This window comes from Myripristis murdjan, chromosome 3, assembly GCF_902150065.1.
Source record: "Myripristis murdjan chromosome 3, fMyrMur1.1, whole genome shotgun sequence".
Taxonomy (NCBI): Eukaryota; Metazoa; Chordata; class Actinopteri; order Holocentriformes; family Holocentridae; genus Myripristis; species Myripristis murdjan.
In genome coordinates, this window is record NC_043982.1 from 24,304,987 (window position 1) to 24,329,875 (window position 24,889).

Here is a 24,889-nt window from a genome sequence, read left to right on the forward strand (position 1 = left end):
TTCATTCTCTCTCTCACTCTCTGATTCTTTGCAAAATAACAATAGCAGAAACAAACTCAGCCTACAAAAATGTGCTCAGGTGGGAGGGGGTTGTGGGCTGGGGGTGTCAGGGGCAAAATTAAGGTCAGCGGTGTAGCTTTATTTGTCTGAAGGTTGTTGACATGAGGAGCCGGGCGTCCCTGTGGTGAAGCTGCGGCTCTCCTCGTCTTGGCTGCTCCGAGTCTCTGTCCAAGGTGCTGAAATCTGCTTCTCCGGAGACATGTCACGTGACTGCGCTTCCTCCCTGAGAGCAGGATGCTGAGCTGTGTGTGTGTGTGTGTGTGTGTGTGTGTGTGTGTGTGTGTGTGTGTGTGTGTGTAGACGTGCGCGCGTGCGCGGGCACTTCAATCCTCATCATGAGCAATTCGGCTCACGAGGAACGCTTTTCTAAGACTGCGGCGGGCTTCCTTTATTTGGCTTTTTCTTTGGAATTTGAGTGACTGAACGTATAACTGGGACCATTTGCTTACATCTTTTCTGGGTTTTGTTGTTGTTGTTGTTTTTGCTGTTGTTGTTGTTTTGTTTTCACGGTTGAAAACATCAGAGTGGCAACTGTGGACGGGCTGCTGACCACCAAGTCGGGCTGTGTTTGCGAGGTGCGGAAAAGAACATGTAAGAATCTGCCGGCTCCCCCCAGTTCCTTTTGGATTCACAGCCAAAATGCAGAAAGGGATGAGACTCAATGATGGCCATATCACCTATCTGGCTCTTTTGGCGAAGAAGGATGGTACAAGGCGAGGTTGCCTGAGTAAGAAAAGCTCTGACAATACAAAATGGCATGCAAAGTGGTTCGCTTTGTTGCAGAATATGCTGTTTTATTTCGAAAATGACTCCAGCTCACGCCCCTCCGGACTATACCTGTTGGAGGGATGTGTTTGTGACAGGGCGCCGTCACCAAAGCCATCTCTGTCAGCGAAGGAATGCTTAGAGAAGCAGGTAGGATATTGATCACACAAGGAGCTCCGATAAGTCTGACTGACACTGTCAGGATGATCCGCGTCTCAGAGCGGAGGCACTCGTTAATGTTGTGCTTGCTGTATGTCAGTAAAACTGGGTAGCTTCTCTTTATGGAAGAAACGTGATTTTTTTTTTTTTTTTTTTTTGGCTTTGCATTGAAGCAGCTCTTGTCTTAGTGTCTGTTTTGTAGGCCCATACAGAGTAACATGTAAACGAGATTAGTTCCCCCCCCACCCCCACCCCAATATCTATTTATCACGGCAACAATTTCCCAGAGATGCCATTATAGTTGACTTGACGTTCAGTGTTACGTAATGGCGTCATCCTAACTGATCGATTGTCTTGATTCTGCACTAAAATTGCTGCACAGCCTGGATCCAAGGTAACTTATCAAATGCATAAAACGCAAAAAATAAACTGTGGTTCAGAGTTCGCCGCATAAAATCCAAGAAATCCAATCCTGCAAACTTTGTAAACACGTTTAGCTCCTGCACCTTTCTTCATATACTCATCTCATTTCTCTCCATCGTCAAAATATATGCAATTCAAACCACAAAGTCACCTCAAAGATTTAATTTCCTTGAATCAAACATGTGTAACCAATACTATATTAAATGGTGTGTAAACTCAAACTGTATCCAAACTTTGCAGGATGCCATCTTGCGGAGGAGAGCTGCCCCTTCCCTGTCGTTTTGACGTATTGATTTAATTCCTCGTCTTGATATTAATAGCACCTTACCTTGGCAACTGCGTCTCCCCGGTTTATAGCGGCTTGGTTCGTTTGATAGCCCTCTCATTATCATGACCTCGTTAACGACAATCATGAATGAAAACCAAATGATGTCCCAGGCATCCTGTTATTACTTAATATATCCCCTTTTCGTTTTGTGCCATTGATTAAAAGGTGTTGGACCTAAAGCACTGACATTGTTTTGAGAGCAGGGTGAAATGCGTTCAGAGTTAATCTGGACAAAACACTTTTGTTGTTTGGAACCAAACAGCTCTAATAAGTTACTGAAGGTTGCTGTTGAAATAAATAAAACATTAAGGCATTTAAGACCCAGAGAAGTGGTCGAGCAGCAAGAGGTATGACTGCAGTCACCCTCCGAAATCTGCTTTGCCAGCTGCAGTCCACAGAGCAGCATTTTCCTGCTTTCCCTGCACCATAGGTGATAAAGGATTAAAGCCAAAAGTCAAAGTAATGGATCTGTAAACTGAATCAGTTCTTTTTTGTGCTCATTAATCTACGCTTTAAGTATCTAATACCTTACAGCGATTGTGAGGCTAACAAACAGGTTGATAGCTTATGAAAGATCTTTGTTGGCCTGTTAAAACACATTAATTATTGGAGTGGAAAAGAGCAACCTTGGCTCACTGTTCCAGTAATTACACTTTTGATGGTATGTATGAAAGTATACACTCCCCAACACTATGAGAGATTACATTCTCCCCAGTGTAACATCACAAAAACTTTCGTCAAGCTTTACAAAAAATGTTGCATTTTCACTTCATACTATATTGTTCCAAACAAACTTTCATGTGAATGTTGTCAAGTTTTATCCCACAGAGTAGATGATCATGTAGCATGCTGTGTGTCATCTGTTCATGCTATAATCAGAGAACAGGTTGATTACTCTTGACTACTCCAAAGAAACCTACTGTCCAAACCTATTGACTAGGTTATGTTTCAAAATATTGCAGGCAAGTGGATCAGTGGTCTGACAACACGGTACAGCCTGCAAAAATACACGCTTTGAACAATGGGGGGTGGATGAATGAATGAATGAATGAAACATTAGAAAATACCAAGTTACTGACAAACTTTCCAAATTCCTGCTCTAGACAGGAAGCCAAGAAAAGGTCTGTACCTGGATTTTCAGGACTGGTGCAACAGTTTTTTTTTTTGGTTTGTTTTGTTTTTTTAAATATGCATGATGCCGTGAAGTACAGTACAAGTTTGACATGAGTTCAGCCCCTTCACCAAGATAAATTGATAGGAAAATTCAATTTCTCTTCTGCCAGAAGGTACTGCTCTTCCTAACCGCGGTCATGGGGGTCTGCAGTCTATCCCTTCTATTGGGCAAAAGCCAAGGAAACAGCCTGGACAGGTCACCAGTGTTCAGTGTTGTATAATGTAATATTTACTTTTACATTATAACATCTGCACAATAAAAGCACGATGAAGGACTTCCTCTACAGCAGCTACCAGTGCTGTGAGTTCGGTCCATTAGTAGTGACTACATTGGCAACGTTGCCTGGTGTCGCTGTCCACAGTGCTGAACTTTTCTGTCAAGTCAGATTCCTCAAACGCCGTGCCCTCTGCTCTTTGTCGGCAGAGCTGTCAGGATTAGTATCGGTGTCATGAGGAGGGCTCTGTAGAGATGTGCCAGCAGAAATTTTGTTACTCTGACAAATAAAACCATGTTCATTTTATCTAAGATTTTTCAGCTAATCGAAACATAATATCAAACCTTTAGTTGTTTTGTTGCTTCAGAATTCACAAACACTTTTTACTCACATGGTTTAAATTATTGTAATTTGTTTGCTGTCCAGCATCTCAAAACCATGTCAGGATGAGAGACGTGCTGCAGTCTGGGGATGAAATGATGGACTGAATGACATCCAAGATGACAGCCGTTCATACAGCCTGCTCCAGTGAATTTATTTCAACAGTGAATTCAATGAATCTGAAAGCCTTTAATCAGCATAACACAGTCTTCTGTTCAACACGTGTCCCCTTGCATAATAGGCATAAATTGTCTCAGTTTTCAATTGGGCATGGGTGTGTTTATTGTTTGCTGCATTAAATATGTATATTTATGTAAAATGTGCATATGTGTGCACAGATACTGCACATTATAGTGTAGCGTAATGTCTTTGTGTGTCTACATGTATGCACATATCTGCACATCGGTGAATTTACATGCATCGAGGTGTGTGTGCTCCTGCACCCATCAGTGAGAGTGATCTATGAAACTGAGCAGCTCCATGGAAAGGTGAAATGAGGACAGAAAAAGAAAAAGTAATCAATCATGGTCTAGGTGTTTGGGGGCATACAAATTTCTTGTTCCTTTCTCTTCTATGGAAAAACAAAGAATGATGCTCAAGTCAGAGAGTGTGGAGAGTGTTTGAGGCAATCCTATACCTCTGACATGAGGTATATGGCATACACTGATCACAGTAGATTCCATTGCTGACCGTGCTAGTGTGTGTGTGTGTGTGTGTGTGTGTGTGTGTGTGTGTGTCAGAGATGCAGGAGGAATGGCCCTGTGAGCGTTCGATCTTATCTGTGTGTGACAGGGAGAGGGACAATGCAGAGAATAGATGCCAAGCCAACTGCCACCTTGCAGGGGTATAGCGCTTTTTATAGCCTCACTCCTCGAAAGGAGAGAGTCTCTCTCTCTCTCTCTCTCTCTACCTCCCTCCATCTCTCTCCCTCTCTCCCTTCCTCTCTCCCTTCCTCTTGCCCTCTCTCACTCTCTCTCTCTCTCTCTCTCTCCCTCCCTCTCTCTCTCTCCCTTCCTCCCTCCCTCTCTCTCCCTCTCTCCCTTCCTCTCTCCCTTCCTCTCTCTCTCTCTCTCTCTCTCTCTCTCTCTCTTTCTCTTTCTCTCCCTCTCGGTCTTGTATGTCATTGAATTCTTTGGAGTGTTCTACTTTTTAAATGTTCTTATTCCCTATTTAGAAGGAGAGCTACATTTAAGCCCACAGTTACTATGGCAACCCCTATTTGCATCTGAAAAAGTGCATTTGAAGGGGCCAACAAAATGTGCAACAACATAGCTCAGCATTGTGCTTTGCTTAGCAAATTCTTCAAATTTGTTCATATGAGATACGAGACGTGTCTTGTTGAGGAGGGGGCTGCATGGAGGAGGGGAAGGGAGATTGACCACAGGAAGATACGTTTACTTTGCGTAAATCAGAACAAGCGGAAGCGCTTGCCGTGCGATGTTGTCTCACTCGCTGAGAGATAATGTCTCTGTGGCAAAACTGTAGTGGCGTCGTGCTAAATATAGCTGCCTAAAAGGCTTGACACACCAGCTCACAGGAAGCAAGAGATGGGAAGCACATTATTGACAAAGGCCCGTTCTGCTGCTCATCAGGAAATATGGAACATTACTCCCCTTCACAGATGATTTGCTCTTGGCATTTGGAAGGGATAAAAATCCAATATATTGGATTTGTGGGGGTCTATTTACAATGCATCAGTGTTACATAATTTGATGCATTTCTACCACAAATAGGCTGGCTGTGTTATTATTGCAATGACCGCCACTTTGTTGATTTCAGGATTTTATTTGATAAGCCTGTTTGAAGAGAAATCCACAGTCATGCCATCACTGCGATAATTTAACATTTGATTCTAGTGTGATTGGTGCTAATTGGTGAGAGGACAAAGCCAGGGGAGGACTCAGGTGTTTCTGTCACTCAAATGCAGCCAGATCACTGGAAGAAAAGATAAAGACCCCAAAACAAAACATGGAGTTGCTAGAGAGGCTTCCACCAGTTCAGAGGTGAGTTGCCAGGTTACAAACAGAATGAACAGAAGCTGTATAATGAAGCTCTGAGGACATCTCACATAGGATGCCTCTCTCTCCCTCACACACACACACACACACACACACACACACACACACACACTAAGCGCGAACATATACGCTTGCATGTGAGCCAACATGCAACTTCTGTGCAAATTTGAAATTCCACAAACTGAAGACTGAAGGGAACAAGGGTGAAAGATGATTAGTGTGTTAAGTTTTCCTCTTATCAGAATCTGTGAATATCAACCAGCTGTGGTGAAGATGCTCCTTGCTGCCGTAAAATAATACTGTTTGAAAAGCCTTACTCAAGCATGCTGGTGAATTAAGAATTGTTTGGCTTTTCTCACTGAAACTTTGAAGCGCTTCACCTAAAATATTCAGAGGGAGTGTTTTGAATGTTTTTCTATCTTGTTTTTCAGTATTACTTCACTGTCACTTTCAATCATGACAACCAGAAGGCTTTGGAGCTGCGCACAGAAGACGTCAAGGACTGTGACGAGTGGGTGGCAGCGATCACGCAGGCCAGGTACCTCACATGACCTTACTCACTCTAACCTTTCACCTCCACTGAGGACACACTGAGGTCATTTTTAGAGAGAAACCTGCTTCACATGAGTGATAATGTGGGATATATTGTAATAAATGGATTTGTCAGATGACATACGGAAGTTTACTGCACTGTACTGCACTGTAAGGGGCACAACCACAAATGATAACAAACAAACAAACAAAAAAACACATTTCCATCAAATTCAAAATAGTCCTGTACTTTTCCATATAATGTATGAAATGAACTCATCCAAATTTGATCACACTAGGGTTGGTGAACTAAGTAAGTAGGTGAGAAACGTTTACTTTTAACTCAAACAACAAAAAACAAGAATGATGCAAGTAGGCATGGTGGTTGAGTCTATACGGCTCTCATCATCAGACCAGTAATGTGGACCCTTTAGACTCAACATGACATACGTAAGAAAGTTGATCTTTGAGTCTACATGGCTCTCACCGTCAATCTGACTCTTCAGAAGTGAAGTATGGAACTTGTTGTGATTAACTGATGAATCACAAGGCAGCACATTAATATTCTGACTGAATGATTGCTTATGACAGCACTGTGCTATGATAAGACTGACATTGGCACAAAAACTGTGCCACACGACTCTCTGCCTGGTGACATCGGCAGGGTGAGTTATGTTAATTGAGTCTCAATTAAATAATAGAGATTAACAGCAAGCAGGGCAAAAGCTGTGATCAAAAACAACAAAACTAACCTGCAAAATCTGCTCTGCAGTATTTTATGCTTTAATGATTTGCAGTTATGAAAGTAATTTGCAGTGCTTTGACTTTTGTTTATGTTCAGTTTTATGTTTTGCTCTATGTTATTCTGTTCTATCCTAAAAACAATAATTAAATAAATAAAAATAAATTAAAATAAATTAAGCTGAACATCACAGTTATCATTATCTGAGAATTAATTGCTTCCAGGGAATGGACAAAATAGTAATGAAGTGTGTTATTAGGGAAATGCCATTTAAAGAATCGGAGACTAAAGAGCCAAGCAATACTACCACTGTAAATATCAGCTGTGTATGTTTGGATGGCGAAACATCAACTGATTGGATGGACTCATTGTGGATTACATTGATTTGAGCTCAGTCAAAGGCAGCAGCTCGCTCTACAGGAGTAAGCTTGTATTACGCAGCAGGGAAGTGAAGAGGTTCATGTGTTCACGTACAGTATTCCTCCGCTGTAGAGGCTTTCAATATGCTAATGACAGACGCTGAATTTTATTTCAAGTCACACTCAGGTTTGACTACCTGTTTGATTGGATATTCAGTTTTAAATTTATTGATCTGGATTTGGGTGAGAGCCCTTTGTGAGGTTTTCAATTGTTAGGGCTGATCCAACAGATTTCAGCTCAAGCCAGTTTGTGGTCTAATTGTACATGAGAACAGCCTGTACTGAATTCAAGCCTCGCTAGCATGCACATGAAGTGATGAAGTGGGCAATATACAGAAATACTGCTCATGCAGAAGCAGCTTTCACACATGGCTTGCTTAGCCGGCGAGTATTTGAAGAATTGGTTGCATAAGTGCCTTTGCTGTGTGCTGATGGAAGGTCTATGGGTTAAGCACATGATCATAAGAAGTCTGCTTCTACTTTGATAATCCTGGCATGAGTCCATTAAATGTGCATTAATGAGGTCTTCACAATGTGTGTTTATGTGTGTCTGTGTGTGCCTGTATAGTTACAGGAACCTGGCTACAGAGCATGAGACCCTCATGCAGAAGTATCTCCATCTACTCCAAATAGTGGAGACTGAGAAAACGGTTGCTAAGCAACTTCGACAACAGATAGAGGATGGGGAAATCGAGATAGAGCGACTAAAATCAGAGGTAACTTGTAATTTCATGCTGATATCTGTGTGTGTGTGTGTGTGTGTGTGTGTGTGTGTGTGTGTGTGTGCGTGCATGTGCGTGTGTGTGCATTTATATTCTTCATTAGTGCTACACAGAGGAGAAAGAGAGGAGAGATTGCAGAAGAGAGAGGGCTCAGGTAGAGAGAGGACAAAGACAGAGTGGGGGCATGGGACAAAGGTCATGACCCAGATTTAAATCCAAAATGCTGCTGAGTAAATGGCCTATGCCATCACTGGCAGAACCACAACGATGTCCTTGTTAGAGACCTTTGTGTTAGCGCTGAGTGCTCTGTGTCCTCATTATTCAGTCTAAATCTGATCAAATGTATCTCCCTTTAATGTGCTAATGGATAACTCCAGTTGAATCCATGTTCTCAATATGCATGAATCAGCTCCATTGTACCTGCTCCAGAAAATAATTCACTGTCTCACTCTTTATGCTAAAATATGGAGTAGTTATGGTTTTTGGGTTTCTTCATTTCAGACGTTTTATTAACAGGTGTTTTCCGTAGGTCAGTTCTCATTCATTAATGTGTTATTCTAATGGGTAAAAATTAAACAAGTATGTAGTAGATTGAATAAGATTTTATATTTTGTCATTCAGACAGAAAACCAACGAGCTCTGACATCTTTAAAAGCAGCTAATGCATAGTAAATAAAATGGAAGAAAGGAAAAAAAAATGCTTACACAAAATGAAAATAAAATATCTTTAGGTGATCTAGGGAAAGGGGCTTGTATTATTTATATGCTTGACATGATTACAGTAGGGACTGATAAGAAATTATTATAATAAGTGAAAGAAGTTGACATGGCCAAGCTAATGGGCTTGATTTTAACACACATAAAGTATGTGTTTAATTAACCAATTAAGCATCTACAGCTTGCGCTCTCTGGTTGAAAAAGAATTAAATGTTTGTGTTGTGGTGAATATCAGATTGCTGGACTGCTTAAGGACAACGAGAAGATCCAGTCAAGTCCAGAGGTCCCGCCCAGTGATGATGACACTGAGATCAAGAAGATCAAAAAGGTGAGATCTGACTGCAGAGGCTGTGTTGTCAATTCAGTTGTGCCATTTGTTGTGGGCCTTATTTTTTTAAGGATATTGTGAAGCTCACTTCCTTCGATTTTCTTTATTGAGACAGTAGAAATGCAAAGAAAACTGTGGGGGAGGCACAGGAGGGAGGTTTCTGGTTTGGTTTGATTTGGGGCCAGCAGGGGTACATATGGTTTCTGAGACAGGGAGCTTTAAACAGCACAGTACATCATCTTTGGGCACCACCAGTCTCTATTTTTATCCAGGGAAGGAGCACTGGGCTTGCTGAACACACTGGTACTTTCTCAGCGACACCCTGCTTCACACTTTGTAAAATTCCCAGCAGAGATGTCACCAGTATTGGCACACTCTTGTACTGTTGACCACTGAAGCTGTTGGGGGTCGATTGCCTGGCTCAAGGGCTTCTTAACTGTCAATAATGGTGGGGAAAGCATCATTACTCATGTCTTTCAGCATGGCATGGCAGCTGCCTTGCCACCCAGTTTTGTTGTTGGTGGTCAGAAATTTACTATGTTGGTAGTACACTTTTTCTCTGTCTCACAGCAATCAGAGGCCTTTGTTGGGCTTATCCTCTATATAACAAACATGTTGTGTTGTTAGAATGGAACACAGAACAAATATGACCTGAAGACTGTACAGTCCCTGACAAAAGTCTTGTCGCTTGGGTACAAGTTGACCTTAAGTGCCCCTCAAATATATTTGTAATCAATTTTGTTTTTACAAGAAATGGCTCATTTCAATCCCAACAGCTTTTGAAATAATGTTTTGGTGCCAAACAGCTGCTGCTGAAAAACATTCTAACATTCACAGCTTGGTAAAGCCCACTGAGTCAGTTTTTGCAAAGACAAAAGTCTTGTCGTCTTGTCATATGAAGCACCCAATCCTAGATTACAGCCTCACCTGTGATCAATAATTGATCACAGGTGAGGTGAGGTGTGTATAAAAAGAACCCCAGCACACCAGACCTTCACATCAACTGCAACTTGACCTCTGACAACATGCCTAAGATTCACCCTGAGACCAAAGCGTTAATTATCAAGAGGCTGAAGACCAGATCCACTGCTGAGGTGGCTGACACCTTCAATGTATCTCAGCGTCAAGTCCAAAGAATAAGAAAAAGATTTGTAGAGACTGGAGATGTTTGCAATATCAATACCCTAAAATATCAAGAAGTATTAGCTACCTCTTACATTCCCAACCATAAAAGGGGTCACATTTTGCAGCAGGATGGTGCTCCATCGCATACTTCCATCTCTACATCAAAGTTCCTCAAGGCGAAGAAGATCAAGGTGCTCCAGGACTGGCCAGCCCAGTCACCAGACATGAACATCATTGAGCATGTCTGGGGTAGAATGAAAGAGGAAGTATGGAAGATGAAACCAAAGAATCTTGATGAACTCTGGGAGGCATGTAAGATTGCTTTCTTTGCTATTCCTGATGACTTCATCAATAAATTGTATGAATCATTGTCGAACCGCATGGATGCAGTCCTTCAAGCTCATGGAAGTCATACAAGATATTAAATATGGATCTCACAGCACCACTACTTAATTCATTGATGTTATGCAGCATATTTTTGTATTTGAAGTAAATTATTTGTTCAATTTTCACATTACTCTCTGTAAACGACAAAACTTTTGTCTTGCCAAAATCTGACCTTTCTGTGTTCATTAAATGATCAATCTTTCTTCAGTGAAGCAAATTTATTTTAGTATATTAAACATAATTTGGGAGGGTTTTAGCTTTCTTATGAACCATTTCTAAAACCGATGGATTAATTAAAAGTCAGGTTATAAGCTGTTGTTTCTACAAAATGGATAAGTGACAAGACTTTTGTCAGGGACCTTATATCTATCCGTTTATGCAAAGCCTATAGAGGGAGAAAGCCCAGCAAAGTCCATTTACTACGGAGAGACAGAAAACAAGAGTGCAATACAGGCTTTTGGACATTGGGGTTAGGGTTAGGGTTTTATCACTGGGCTATTACTGTTACTGTACATGGTCCAATATTTATAATGGAGACATAATTATAAGTTGATGTGAAAGCGATGGTTATAAAATTATGGCAGTTTCAGAGGATTTTCATGAGCATTGATGATACATGTTGTTGACCAGTAGCATAACCAGAGAAAACCACCACCTATTCCACTTTATTGCTCTACGTAACCCCTTGGAGGTGGCCTCAGTTACCATTGTAGCATGTCCACTGATTTCAGGACCAAATTAAATTCCCTGCATTGCCAGACAAAGAAAAGATGAAAATAGCTTTAGGAAAGGATAGCCACATCATTGACATTGCTGTAAACCTAAACACATACACCCCTACACACAGCCTTACCTCTTTAACGATTTTTCTTTCCCAGGTCCAAAGTTTCCTGCGTGGTTGGATCTGCCGCAGGAAATGGAAAACCATCATCCAGGACTACATACGTTCACCACATGCTGAGAGCATGAGAAAGAGGAACCAGGTGGTGTTTAGCATGCTGGAGGCCGAGGCTGAATACGTCCAGCAGCTCCACATCTTGGTCAACAACTTCCTGCGGCCACTCCGCATGGCTGCCAGCTCCAAGAAACCACCTATTACCCATGATGACGTCAGCAGCATCTTCCTCAACAGGTGGCTGGCACTCAGAGTGGATGTGACTGTGGTGTGATTTAGTGTAGTGGGAGCTGCCAGCAAACGGCAAAACTACCACAACACCATAACCTTAATCTTTGCTTGTTTGTTTTGCAGCGAAACCATCATGTTCCTCCACCAGATCTTCTACCAAGGCCTCAAGGCCAGGATAGCCAGCTGGCCAACACTGGTTCTAGGTAAGACAAGGAAAGAAACAGACACTACTCGTCAATCAGATAGTGTAACTTACATGTAAACCTATTTTAAGCCATTATTGTGCTATTAGATAAGACATACTAAAGAGAGACAAGGATGATATGACAAATCTTGTGAGCTGGATTCAGATTAAAACAGTCATGTGTTCATGGCTGTTCTGGCCTTAAGCCCATCGAGGCACTTCAACAGCCATTCTACAATAATGTGTTTGAATGACACACACCATTTTCAAAATGAAAAACACCTGCTTGGGATGAGATGAAAAAAGATTAGATCAGATTTGATGAAAACACACATCAGGCCTAACTCACCTCGGTATGAAAACAAGTTACAATCCACCGAGTTGAAGGCTCCACAATGTTACATCCCTGCAGATTTTTTTGGAATTACTGCCACTCCTGACACACTCTTTTTCTTTGAATTCAGACGTATGTCTCATATGATTTCCAAAAACACAGCAATGACACCTGGCTCATTACTTTTAGCAACATAGAAATAGGTTTTTGTTATTAGTAGAATTACATTTAATATACTGTTAAAATATGTATTCAAGAAAATGTCTGCTTCTCTCCACAGCTGACCTATTTGACATCCTGCTGCCCATGCTGAATATCTACCAGGAGTTTGTGAGGAATCACCAGTACAGCCTGCAGATCCTGGCTCACTGCAAGCAGAACCGAGACTTCGACAAGCTGCTGAAGCAGTATGAGGCCAAGCCCGACTGCGAGGAGAGGACGCTTGAGACCTTCCTCACCTACCCCATGTTTCAGGTAAGACTATAAGCATACAGTGATAGTGGTATTATTAGCATATACAATAGGCTGAGGATTAGAAAGTTATATGCATAGTTAGTGCTGTACAAAGTGATCTGATTTGTTCAGAAATGTCGTATTAGCCAGTAAGGCAGATCCAAATCTGTGCCATCTGGTGAACAAACGTCCTTGTTTAGCAACACGAACCAGTCTGAGGAGTAGGAACATTTCCAGCCGACATGCAGCATTACATTTGTCATGTCATTTTCTAACCAACTGTTAAAAAGTTGAGGGCCCAAATGTCTGCCTTGTTGCACCTCATTTCTTCTCCAGTTTGCTCAGCTCATCTGTAACCACCACGTGACGAGGAGTTTAATCCATAACGTTATGAACAGTAACGTTTGCCTTGTTTTCATTTTCTTCTTCAGACTCATATCCATACCTAAAGTTATATTTGTAAACATAACCATCTTATAGCAAGTTTAATAGTAGCAGAATCACCTGTGCATGATAATCAGCTGTTACTTTGACAGCTGTTGTTGTGAAATAATAATGATAAAATGATGCAGCCCCCATGATGTTATAGTAAATAACTTACCAATCAGATTACTTGAAGAGAAACTTCTTTTGTATGATTTACTATTAGTCTTGTACTAAAATACATTTTAGTTTAAGTCACATAGTCATTTGAATTTTTGAAATTTAGTCTAGTTTTGCTGACAAAAACTACATTTGATGAAAAATAACTATTAGTCTAACTCTACTGAATCATTTCTCATGTTTATTTCCTCTGAAATTTTCTCATCAAATTATTTATTAGTGACCTTTGTACATATATTGATCTACATACCTCATAGCTTCTTGTGTTTTGTATGCACCTTTTGTTATTGTACTGCACTTACTATCAATATTTGGGAAGCACATTCTTTTGATATTTCATCATAGCTTTTGTCAGCAAAGGTTAATTATTGTTTAGTTTTCATCTTGTTTTTGTCATAGTCTCACTTAGCTCGACTTACTGCTTCTGGAGTCGTAATGGTAGCAGCACCATTACGTAATACTTTGTGCTCAAGTGAGGACTGAGGTTTACACAGTGATATTATTAGCAGAACAATGATGCCGAAACATTATTTATTCCATGTCTAAAATGAAAACATAGAGGTGGTTACTGTGATAAGATCATTCGAAATGTAATGTTTCTGAGATTAGCCTGTTTCATATGTTAGGAGAAGGCATACAGATGTGGTTGTTGTTCTAATATTATTAAGTGTCTAGAAGAAAAAAAAGATCCATGACACAATTAGATTGACTGTTCTCTGATTTCAAAGGCAAGCATTCAGGCTGAAACAAACCCAGACAGTCCTCATGACCAACTAAGGAGCTACTTGTTGGAGCCCATTTGAGACAGAGGGCTTGGACTGCATTCTGCAAAGTGCATTGATCTGAATGTGCTGAAATCTTTTTTAAATTTACTTTTCAAACTATAAGATAAAGTGGACATTATCACAAAATGATTAAAAGTACTATTTTCAAATGTAGTGGTTCAAGCAGTGCAAACTGTCTCTCCCTCTCTCAGATCCCTCGTTACATCCTGACCCTGCATGAGCTGCTGGCTCACACCCCCCATGAGCATGTGGAGAGAAACAGTTTGGACTATGCCAAGTCAAAACTGGAGGAGCTTTCCAGGTAACTTACACACACCACCAATCAGTCAGTTGCTGTGAACTAAAGGAGTAGTAAATCACATCAAAGGAGAGGTGTGGTATTTTTCAACCCAGCCCAAATTAAAATGTTGCTTACCATCATTTCTAATCATCTATAACCTCACTGCAAGCTTTAGTGAGGGAAAAAAAATCATTGGAAACCATATTTTCTAACAGGTTTTATTTAGTATTTAAAATACATTGCCTGGTATACATCCACAATGTCCTGCTGTTTTGATACCTACAGCTTTCACCAGTGCTCTCTGTGGTGATCTACAAACATTTGTGAATGTTCAGAATGTATTGCAGTCATTGTAAAAAGTAGTTCCAAAGATTGTAATGAAAAGTAATTGTTCAAAACCCATTCAAATCATAACAAAAACCACAGGGTCACATTACTCTACTGTGAGTTTCTTGTTTTCAAAAAGGACATTTATAACAAGAAAGGTTTTCCAGCTAAAAAGTAACATAATTGTTTATGTGTTTGTAGTCCATCACAGTGAACATTGTGGCTGGGTTAATTTTTCTCAAAGTTACTTTATTTTTTAGTTTAATACCTGCACTGATTTGAAAAAATTTACACATATTCCTATACATTTGCATGTCGGTGACAAGCTCCAAAGTCATCTGCTGAACAGCACTGTGTTCACATGCTATTTGGCCAAAAAAATCAAACCCAGAAGATAAATGTTCAGCAAAACCATAAGAAGGATGATGGGCTTCTTTTTGCTTAAAAAAAAAAAAAAATCATGATAGTAAGCTAGCTAACAAATAAGAAATTTGTTTTTCCAATTTGTACACCCACATAACAGAATTGTACAATTACATTTTAAATTTAAGATAATACAGAAACCAAGCAAATATTCAAAAATCTAGCCAGACTCACAGAGATGTTTTTGATGCTTCTTTTTGTCCTATTGGATAAAGTGACAAATGGGACAGCTTGCAATGAACATATACTCTGTCATCTGAAAATGAATGCTGAAGCCCCTGAATTAATGAACATTTGTTGTCTCCTCAGAATCATGCATGACGAGGTGAGTGAGACTGAGAACATCAGGAAGAATCTGGCAATTGAACGAATGATCGTTGAGGGCTGTGAAGTGCTGCTGGACACCAGCCAGACCTTCGTCAGGCAAGGTAAGAAAAACTGCACCACTGGAGTGATGAAAACACCTTCACTTTAATAAATGTTAAATGAATGTTAATGTGTGTCTGTGTGCGTGTGTGTACATGTGTGCATGTATGTGTATATGTGTGTGTTTGTTGATCTCCACAGGTTCCCTGATCCAGGTGCCAATGAGTGAGAAGGGGAAGATCACGAGGGGGAGGCTTGGCTCTCTATCTCTGAAGAAGGAAGGGGAGAGACAGTGTTTCCTGTTTTCCAAACATCTCATCATCTGTACCCGAGGCTCTGGGGGAAAACTCCACATCACAAAGGTATGGCTGTTAACAGAAGGTCTGCTGCCCAAAAATGGCAGCCCTCTGATTGGTGTCAAGTTGTCCTCACATCCCAGTCAAAAGTTAGAACCAAACTGGTGTTTCCAAAGTGATAAGATCAAAATGTTCTAAAGTATATAAATGTATTAAACTAAATGTGTGAAATTAGGGGCAGCAGGATAGCCTAGTTGTTCATAAACTCTGGCAGTACTGTGGCAATGTTTTCCAGAGTTTCTTGGAGCATGATATTTAAGCCCTACCTGCTCTTGAAGTGTCACACTAGCTCAATGACACTGATATCAAATTACCAAAAAAGAAAGAAGAAAAAACATAAAATTAATGTACACAGAATGTATGTCACTGGGTGATGTACTGTATGTAACCTTTAACCTTTTCTCAGAATGGAGTGGTCTCTCTCATAGACTGCACACTGATGGAGGAGACTGAGGGGACAGATGATGAGTGTAAGTTACATATTCTCAAACCTTTCCTTAAGATCCGACAGAGGTGCATCAGAGATAATAGACCGTCAAACAACGAGTCCTAGAGTGATGCAGTTTTTCTCTTGATTTCTGTGCCCTCCAGCCAAAGTGGAGAAGAGTGGCCAGGACACAGAGCATCTAGACTTTAAAGTGATGGTCGAGCCTAAAGACAGCCAGTCCTTCACCGTTATCCTTGTGGCCTCATCCCGACAGGAGAAGTCAGCTTGGACAAGTGACATCAGCCAGGTACATTTCTGTCTCAGCATGTGTTTCAGAAAAGGTTCCTTTGACTTTCCAAATGATAAAAAATTTAAGGTCCTCTTTAATAGCAAAAGTTTAGGGACATTTATTTTATGTAATAATCCAGTTTGTATAATAGGCCTTCCCACGTAAGTGAGAAGTGAGAGAGTGAAAGTGAGAAGGCCAACATCGTTAAGGTCAACTGCCTTGGAATTGCAAAATACTTAGCAATGATTATGTAGCATAACCATGAGGCCAAAAATTTAAAGATGGTTCAGCACAGAAGTGGAAATTACTTAGCAGCAACCATGCAGCAGGATTGTAGGGTTAACATGGCTGATCTGTCTTTTACTGTAATCTTTACTTCAGCTTGTTACTACAACTCCATGTCTCATGAGATCACAGGACAGAAACTAATATTTAAATGGATAACAAGAGTGGATTCCTGTGGCTCATTGCCCTGGTCCTGTTTTGGGGGTAGAGACTCATGTTTGTATATTGCTTTACTCTCCTGGAGTGTTATTGTGCTCACAGCGGGCCTGTTTTCTGTGTGCCTGCCTTACAGTGCATTGACAACATCCGCTGCAATGGGCTGATGATGAATGCCTTCGAGGAGAACAGTAAAGTCACCGTGCCACAGATGATTAAGTGAGAGTCAGGCAAAACATAGCACTGTACACATATTACACATGTGCAAATGCAGACAGGCATTTTCATAGACACCAGTCCATGCATCATATACATGAATGTGTGACACTCTCGCATGCACACATACACTCATGCATATGAAATATTGCTGAACAAACACGTGTCCATGCATGTGAATGTATGTGTGTCGGTGCTCACAGGCATGTGTGTGTGTGTGTGTGTGTGTGTGTGTGTGTGTGTGTGTGTGTGTGTGCATGCACAGAGTCTCTGTGCATGTCTGTCTGTGTGTTTGCACTGGGGTGATTTGACTAAAGACTGGAACAAATCACACAGTGTGTAAAGGTAACTTTCATTCTTTTTTGCTGGATGTCAGTCAAAGGTGATGGTACTGCCATCTCCAAACATTCATCCCACTCACACACTCATCCCCATTAAATTGATTATTGTAGTTGGCAAGTATGTAACTAAGAGCCCAACCAATGACTTGACAGCAACTTATTAGTAGAGTATAAAAGGGAACTCATTCTGCCTTAGGAAAGGATAAAAATACAAAGTATTTTGCTAGATGTAAATACTGTAGGGTTTGTATACTTGACATTTTCATTGAAATGGTTAAAATATATCTTCCCCACCAGCAAACCAGAACCAGTGAATACTAGGTGACATGCCAGTATTGAACATCATCATGGTATTTTAAAAAAAATGAAATGTTTATATCATATTAATAATACGCATTTGATAATATCCTGTAAGTAATCCAGCACCTGCTACAGACTCTCTCTCTACCTTACTACACGTATCTTGAGTATAATTAATTTGCCAAAAAAAGAGACAAAATGCACAATAACCAAAGGTAAATGTGACTTTGACTTATAGCATTATTTATTTTATTTTTCCCCCAAATTTTCTATAGATATCATGATAATATTGTTATCATTCATTTGGCCATGATAATCATGCAGTTAAGCCCTATCCATACATATTTTTAATTGATATTAGAATCCAAAACAGCTGTTGGTAAAAACATCCACTGAATCTTTCCAGTTTGTAAAAACAAACCTTGACCATTGCAATGTTCTCCTCCTTTAGTCCTGTAACTACACATGACCAGAAAACACATAGGTGAGCTGCATAAGGGAAATCCCTGTGACCAAGTAATATTCCTAACCTCTCACTCCGCCTACAACACAGGTCGGACACCAGCCTGTACTGTGATGATGTTGACATCCGCTTTAGCAAGATGATGAACTCCTGCAAGGTGCTGCAGATCCGCTACGCCAGCGTGGAGCGCTTGTTGGAGAGGCTGACCGACCTGCGCTTCCTTTCCATCGACTTCCTCAACACCTTCCTGCACTCTTATCGCGTCTTCACCAGTGCCGACGTGGTGCTGGACAAGCTCATCACCATCTACAAGAAGCCCATCAGTGCCATCCCTGCACGGTGAGTGATGCCTTGTGTGAGTCGATGTGAAGGGTTTTAATCAGGGAGGGACATTTTATGAGCTCACTGGAAGGAAATCGTCCTCACTACCCGCAATAAGGTTGTGGGCTAATGGAGAAAGTATGAAGATAGCAGCACAGCAGATGTCCTATTCTGAATATATCTTCAGCAAAGGCTGGAGTGAGATTATGTGTGTGTCTGTGTGGTTCCCGAAGGACTTCATGAACTTGCACCAACACCATCTACAACAACACTAGACTGGATTAAATCCTTAGGGAAAACATGCATGTCTTCCCTCTGCTGACCATTCTCTCTCTCCCGCTCTTTTCACTTGATAATGACATCGTCACCTTTACAAAACTCGGTTGCAGGTCCTTCCTACAGAACCAGATTCAATCTCTCTGTTTGGTTTCCCTCTACTCATGCCCCTCACGCACTCTGCATCACACCACAGAACGGGTCACTGAATAAATGTCACATCTTCTGAATGGCTGCTATGTTTATAAAGACTTGTAGATAGTACGGCATGAGAGAATATTGTTGAACTTGTAACAAAGGGCATATCAACTCTTTTCCCACTGTTGGTGAGAAGGTACAAGCATTCTTGTGTCAAACCTACCTTGCTCCTCTGTGACAATAACTGTTCTGTGTCAGCTATTACCATGATTTCTTCTTTTTCTCACAATATAACATGGAGTGATAATTTAATTTCTCTGTAGCAGAAATCACTAGTGTGAGTACGTATGAGTATATTCACACTAACTTTGAATCTCATCATTTTTAATGTTATTGCCAGTGTTCAGCATGGAATGTAAACATTATAGCCTAATATTTAATATTTGGATGCCTGTGGCTTAATAAAAGAACTTTGGGGTTCAGGACATGGAAAAAATTGAAAACCTTTGCTCTGTTAGTCATACAGTAAAAACAAACCCAACTGCAGTCAGATCATTCCTTGCAGTTTGTGACCACTGCAAGAGGAACAAAATTTGAATTTTTTGTATATTTTCTCTTGAGGATGCAGCAACAGTGCAGTAGTGGTGCAGTAGAAAGATGGGACCGCGGCAATATCGAGATTTGCCTTTGCTTTCACACAGGCTGTCTGTAACTGGCCCCATCACGCTATCATATCTTGTTCAGGTGAGATGGGGAAGAGAGGAGAGCTGGAAGGAGAGGCAGAGCGAGGTCACACCAACGCATTCACTCCTGTGTGTTCTGTCCACCATCACTGTAATTGGAAACTGCACCCTCCCGCTCCTCCCTCTCTCTGTCCCTCTCCCTCTGTCTTGGTCTTCTCTCCTCTTTTTCTTCCTTACACTCTCTTCCTCTCACTCTCCGACTTTATTCTCTCTCTTTTCTTTTTCTTTTCCATGGTCTGACCATCCCTTTCTCCGCTGCGCTGTCACCATGGCAACCATTCACTCTGCTGCAGGACCCCACCCTCTCCTTCTCTCCTCCCTCCCTCCCCACTCTCTCTCTCTGTCTCTCCCTTTCTCCCTTTCTCCCATCGTCTGCAGCAGCTCTACAGTATTAAATATTGATGGTGGTGCTTTGCACCCAGACTCTCCTCTCCTCTCCTTGCTTCCTTTATCTCATCCTCTTCCCTTGTTTCCTCTCCTTTCCTATCATGCTTAATTATCTCCTCCCCTCTTTGCTCTTTTCCTCTTTATCTTCTCTCTCACCTACCCTAATTACTTTGCGTCTTTTTTTTTTTTCAACTCAACTCTCATGTCCTTTTGTCTCCTCCTCTCCTCACCCATGCTACCCACTTTTCTCTCCTCTCTGCTGTCCTTATCTCCTCTCTTCTCCCGTTTTGTGATTTTGGTGAGGAGACACAACATGGCCATAGTTAGCTCCATGCAGGGATGGAGGCTTCCCGCTCGCCCACTCCCAGCCAGCAGCCCTCACTGTGGTGGAATCCATACTCTCTCTCTCTCTTTCTCTCTCTCCTCCACTCTGTTGCTCCATCATGCTCTATCATTGCTTTCTGTCTCTCACTCGCTGTCTCAGTTTTCTCTCAAGCTCGCTTTTTTTCCCTATTGCACCTTTGTTTCTCTCACTTTCCCTCCCTGTGTCTGTCTCTTTCTCTTTTCTTCTGTCTCTGTCTGTCTTTTTTTCTCCTCATGTCTCTGCGGGCCTCCCCTGGGCTGGTTGCTGTTGGCAGCACCCGTGCCTCCCACACTGTCACTTGACATGCTATTTATAGGCCTTCAAAGGGGGTGGCTCTCACTGCGAGGAGGATGCTGTCTTAAACAATGTAGCTTAAATAAAAGAGGCAGGAGAGTCCCCATGGTTAATGTGTTCTCTCTCTCCTTCTCTGTTCAAACTCCAAGTGTACCAAGCAACCCCATCACCACCATTTCTCCCCTTCCCACTCATTCCAATTTGGGTGAAAGGAGCAATTCTCCAAAAACAAAAAATGGCATTCTCTTATCTGTTTTGGCCGTGTTGTATGCATAATCAATGCATGAAATATACCATTGACACTTTGGTCACCCTGCTGTCTTTTTTTACTTTATCTTCTCCCTTCACTTCTCTTATTTGTCCTTGTCTCCCCTCACCTATCTAGGTCTCTGGAGCTGTTCTTTGCCAGCAGCCAGAACAGCAAACTGCTGTATGGCGAGCCACCCAAGTCACCACGTGCCAGCCGCAAGTTCTCCTCCCCTCCGCCCCTCTCCATCACCAAGAACTCCTCGCCCAACCGCCGGCGCAAGCTCTCACTCAACATACCTATCATCACAGGGGGCAAAGCCCTGGACCTGGCCGCTCTCAGCTGTTCCCCCAATGGCTATGCAAGCATGCACTCCACTATGTCGCCCTTCAGCAAGACCACCCTTGACATTAACAAGCTCTACATCTCCAGCACCATGGCCAGCAAAATTCCTGATGAGGGGGAACCCAAAGCCGAAGGCAAGGCTGAAGACAGCAAGCAAGGTCAGAAATACTCCCTGGTGGTTTTTGCTAATTTACAATGAGCTTCACTTATAGGCTTACAATGCTTGCAAGTCCGCTGTCATGCACTAATCTTGTATGCCTTAGTACTAGGAGAACTTGTGCTATCTCAAATGTTGTAAAGCCGTGCTCAAAGGACTTCCTTAATGTATTGATACATATTGTGGGCATGGATCAGCAAACTCACCAGGAAAAAAATATTGGCGTTTTAAGTTTCTGCAAACCAAGGATATGCTGAAATGTCACATTTTCAAGTTTTGTGATGGCACAATCAACAATCAGCAACAGAACAGGCCCGGGGTCCAGGTCCCATGTGAATGAAGAGTCATTTGTAGTTAGTATTAGCTAATGTTAGCAAATGTTTTGTAACTTTCGCTATTATTAGCAAACATTAATGTTTTGTAACCATGACCTATTCCTAACCTTAACAGTGATGACATCCCTCTCCCTAATCTCAATCATGACCCTCTCCTAACCTTAACCAAGTAGTTTTGGTGGCTATCGAAGAAAACAAAATTGGCTTAAGTAGCAAACAAGCTAATGTTACAGGCTCCACCACATTGGCTGTAAGTCTGTGGTTCAGAAATGTTGAAATTTTAAAGTTGGTCTGCAGAAACATAAAATGGCAGCATTTTATTCTGGTGACTGGGTTGTGTATCACGTCTTATTTAACAAATTACCAGACCATTACTTATGCCCTTAGAAGCCTAAAGGAAAAAATATGGTTATTTTTAAAGCAATCTAGTAGTCATCTTTGGAGCTGATTAACAAAGTATTAGTAACACTTGGCTTCACATACTGGATGAGGTTGTGTACCATACCCACCCTTATGCGTCTTTTGTTTGTCTTGAAGGTGAAGTACTTCTTAGTCAAAGAGGTTTATATGGCAATGCCGTGTAAATAATGTTTTTGTTATAATTTTTGTCCAGATCTGACAGAGGAATGTGATGAAGATCCAAGTCAAAGTGATGAGGCAGAGGCAGAGATGTCCCCACCCAAATCACCAACTACACCCAAGAATGTCAAATCCAAAAACTCAGGTAATGCTCTGTGTCCACATGTTCTGCCCCAGTATTTTGCCATCTGTGTTTCTCTGTGTCCGATAGTCCTTGAGAATGTCCCCTGATCCACTGATAAGAAACAGGTGGAAACTGGTATAGCACCTGTTGCATGTTTTGCAGCTGTGTCTTGTCACATGAAAATATATATATATAAAAAATATAATTTTCGTGTAATAAGTAAACTCACCAATAATAGCTCCCTACTACAAAAGCTAATGTTACTGCTAGCATACACATAGGAAGGTCTATTATGCCAAGAATACATCCTCAACTAAAAGAGTGCACTCAGTATCTCTACCAGGTGTATCTCCCCCTTTCCAGACTTTAGGCTACCCTATGTGCTGACCACAACTCAAGAGAGACTCAGCAGCCAATTGTGTTATCAAATGCAAATTACAAATTAAATTCTGCATGATTCAGATATGACACAGTATAGGAAATATACCCCTTCAACAGAAACCATCTTTCAAAAAGAGCACAAATTAAAATAGCAAAATCTCTCTCTCTCTCTCTCTCTCTCTCTCTCACACACACACACACACACACACACACCCATGTGTCTGTTCTGTGTTCTGTTGACGTTCTTTCCACCATAATATAAAAAAGGAACAAGCTAGACAGCAAATGAAGTGAGGGACCGGTGTATAGTGACCCTGTAAGCTATGCAAAGAGAGAGAGGGAGACAGCAGCAATGGTCGAGCGAGCTAGACAGTGAATGAAGAGAGAGAGAGCAGAAGTGGCAAAAACAAACATTTTGCAATGGTTCTGAATCACTGCAATCACAAGAGGTTCTTCATCATACAGGCATAACTGGGGACAAATTTAAGGCTGATAGGCCCAGTAGCTTGCAAGAGTAGCCTCGGACACACACACACACACACACACACACACACACACACAGAGACAGGACCAAACACATGATCTCCAGGCTTAACCAAAAGGTTAAGCCCACTTGAATGAAGAAGTCTTAAAAGGAATTTGTAAAAGCTGACGTAACACAGTTTAATGTTTTGTCATGACTTGATTTTTTAGGAAGCCACTGAACTTTAAATCTTCTACCTAGCAATATGTTTCTACCAGCAGTTTGAATTGTAGAGACAGATCATCAAGGATCAAATGAAAATCTCTTAGTGTAATCATCGTCCTGATGTATGCCTTTCTGACGAGACTAAAATATGTACATGTGTCCTGAAATAGCAGGCAGTCTTTACACAATGCAACATACATGCAGTTACTTGAAGATTGCAAATGAAACTTTCACTGTTGCTGTGTTGCCAAAGACACATGGAAGATTCCAGATGATGATGCAAACTGAATTCATGATTTTCATTGGATGGTTCCCCTGCAGAACTCCCACACAGCCACGTTACAGCCTTACTGTCAGAAATGGTCACGCAAAAGTAACTGGCTTCATATGTTTAAAGCACTCTGTAGAGCCCAGAGTCCTAGAGACACATTATATATCTGGAAACTAACATTTTCAAATATTTAGAAGACTTTGTATCACATCCAGTTCATGCTAGTGTTTACATTTCAACATACTCCAACCATCTACATATCCATCCATCCTTATTCCAACACACACACGTTCACATCTGTGGGCAATTCAGAGTCATTAATTCTCCTTACCTGCATGACTTTGGACTGTGGGAGGAAACTGACACAAACATGAAGAGAACATGCAAACTCACAGAAAACACACAGAAAGGATCAGGGCAAAGAAGTGAACCCCCAAAACTTGTTGCTGTGAGGGAACAGTGCTCATTTCATGTATGTGGGAGACATTTTCAGTCAATCAATTAACAGTTAAAGAAAGGAAATTTTTGAAGTATCCATCACATAGTTTCTCATAGCCGAGACTTATTAACCATCACAGCTGGAAAAGTCACCTCTACTGTAGAAAGGGTGAATGCAGGGTACATATGAACAGTAAAAAGACCTCTGAGATGATGGAAAGTAAGAAAAAGTTATCCAGACTCAGTTTTAAATAGGTACAACCACAGTAGACATAAAATAGACATTTTCAGAAAATGACAAGTACGACCTAAGCTCTTGATAAAAACCGCCCGCAGCCCCTCTGGACCTCCCCACGGTGCACATAGAGGGAGCAGCCACCCCGTAGATAGTCAAGCACAATTCATCCCCGGCGTGTTCTCTTCCCACAGTGCTGGATACAAGGGAAGCCAGCGCCTTGTGTGAGTAGGTGGAAGGAAACCTTGTACCTTAGCAACCATGTGCGTGTTCTTCTATGCCGCCCCCGGCTGAACGGAGGAAGGCAGGAAGGAAGAGATGGAGGGAGTCAGGGAGGGAGGCAGAAAGGCAGGCGCAGT

At 41.4% G+C, this 24,889-nt stretch overlaps 1 protein-coding gene across 1 annotated transcript in view; it reads left to right on the forward strand.

The window, feature by feature from the left end:
* Positions 1-432: 432 nt before the first annotated feature.
* The window catches only part of LOC115357305 (ras-specific guanine nucleotide-releasing factor 1-like), a 34,902-nt gene continuing 10,445 nt past the window's right edge, over positions 433-24,889 (forward strand). Inside the window, exons 1-16 of the mRNA XM_030048731.1 lie at positions 433-975; positions 5,954-6,060; positions 7,783-7,930; positions 8,889-8,981; positions 11,372-11,625; positions 11,743-11,822; positions 12,418-12,611; positions 14,170-14,279; positions 15,318-15,436; positions 15,576-15,736; positions 16,137-16,200; positions 16,322-16,464; positions 17,024-17,106; positions 18,298-18,546; positions 21,116-21,480; positions 22,428-22,538. Of these exons, the coding sequence (XP_029904591.1) occupies positions 700-975; positions 5,954-6,060; positions 7,783-7,930; positions 8,889-8,981; positions 11,372-11,625; positions 11,743-11,822; positions 12,418-12,611; positions 14,170-14,279; positions 15,318-15,436; positions 15,576-15,736; positions 16,137-16,200; positions 16,322-16,464; positions 17,024-17,106; positions 18,298-18,546; positions 21,116-21,480; positions 22,428-22,538 (2,557 nt within the window). The 5' untranslated portion in view covers positions 433-699. The remainder of the gene's footprint in view (positions 976-5,953; positions 6,061-7,782; positions 7,931-8,888; positions 8,982-11,371; positions 11,626-11,742; positions 11,823-12,417; positions 12,612-14,169; positions 14,280-15,317; positions 15,437-15,575; positions 15,737-16,136; positions 16,201-16,321; positions 16,465-17,023; positions 17,107-18,297; positions 18,547-21,115; positions 21,481-22,427; positions 22,539-24,889) is intronic.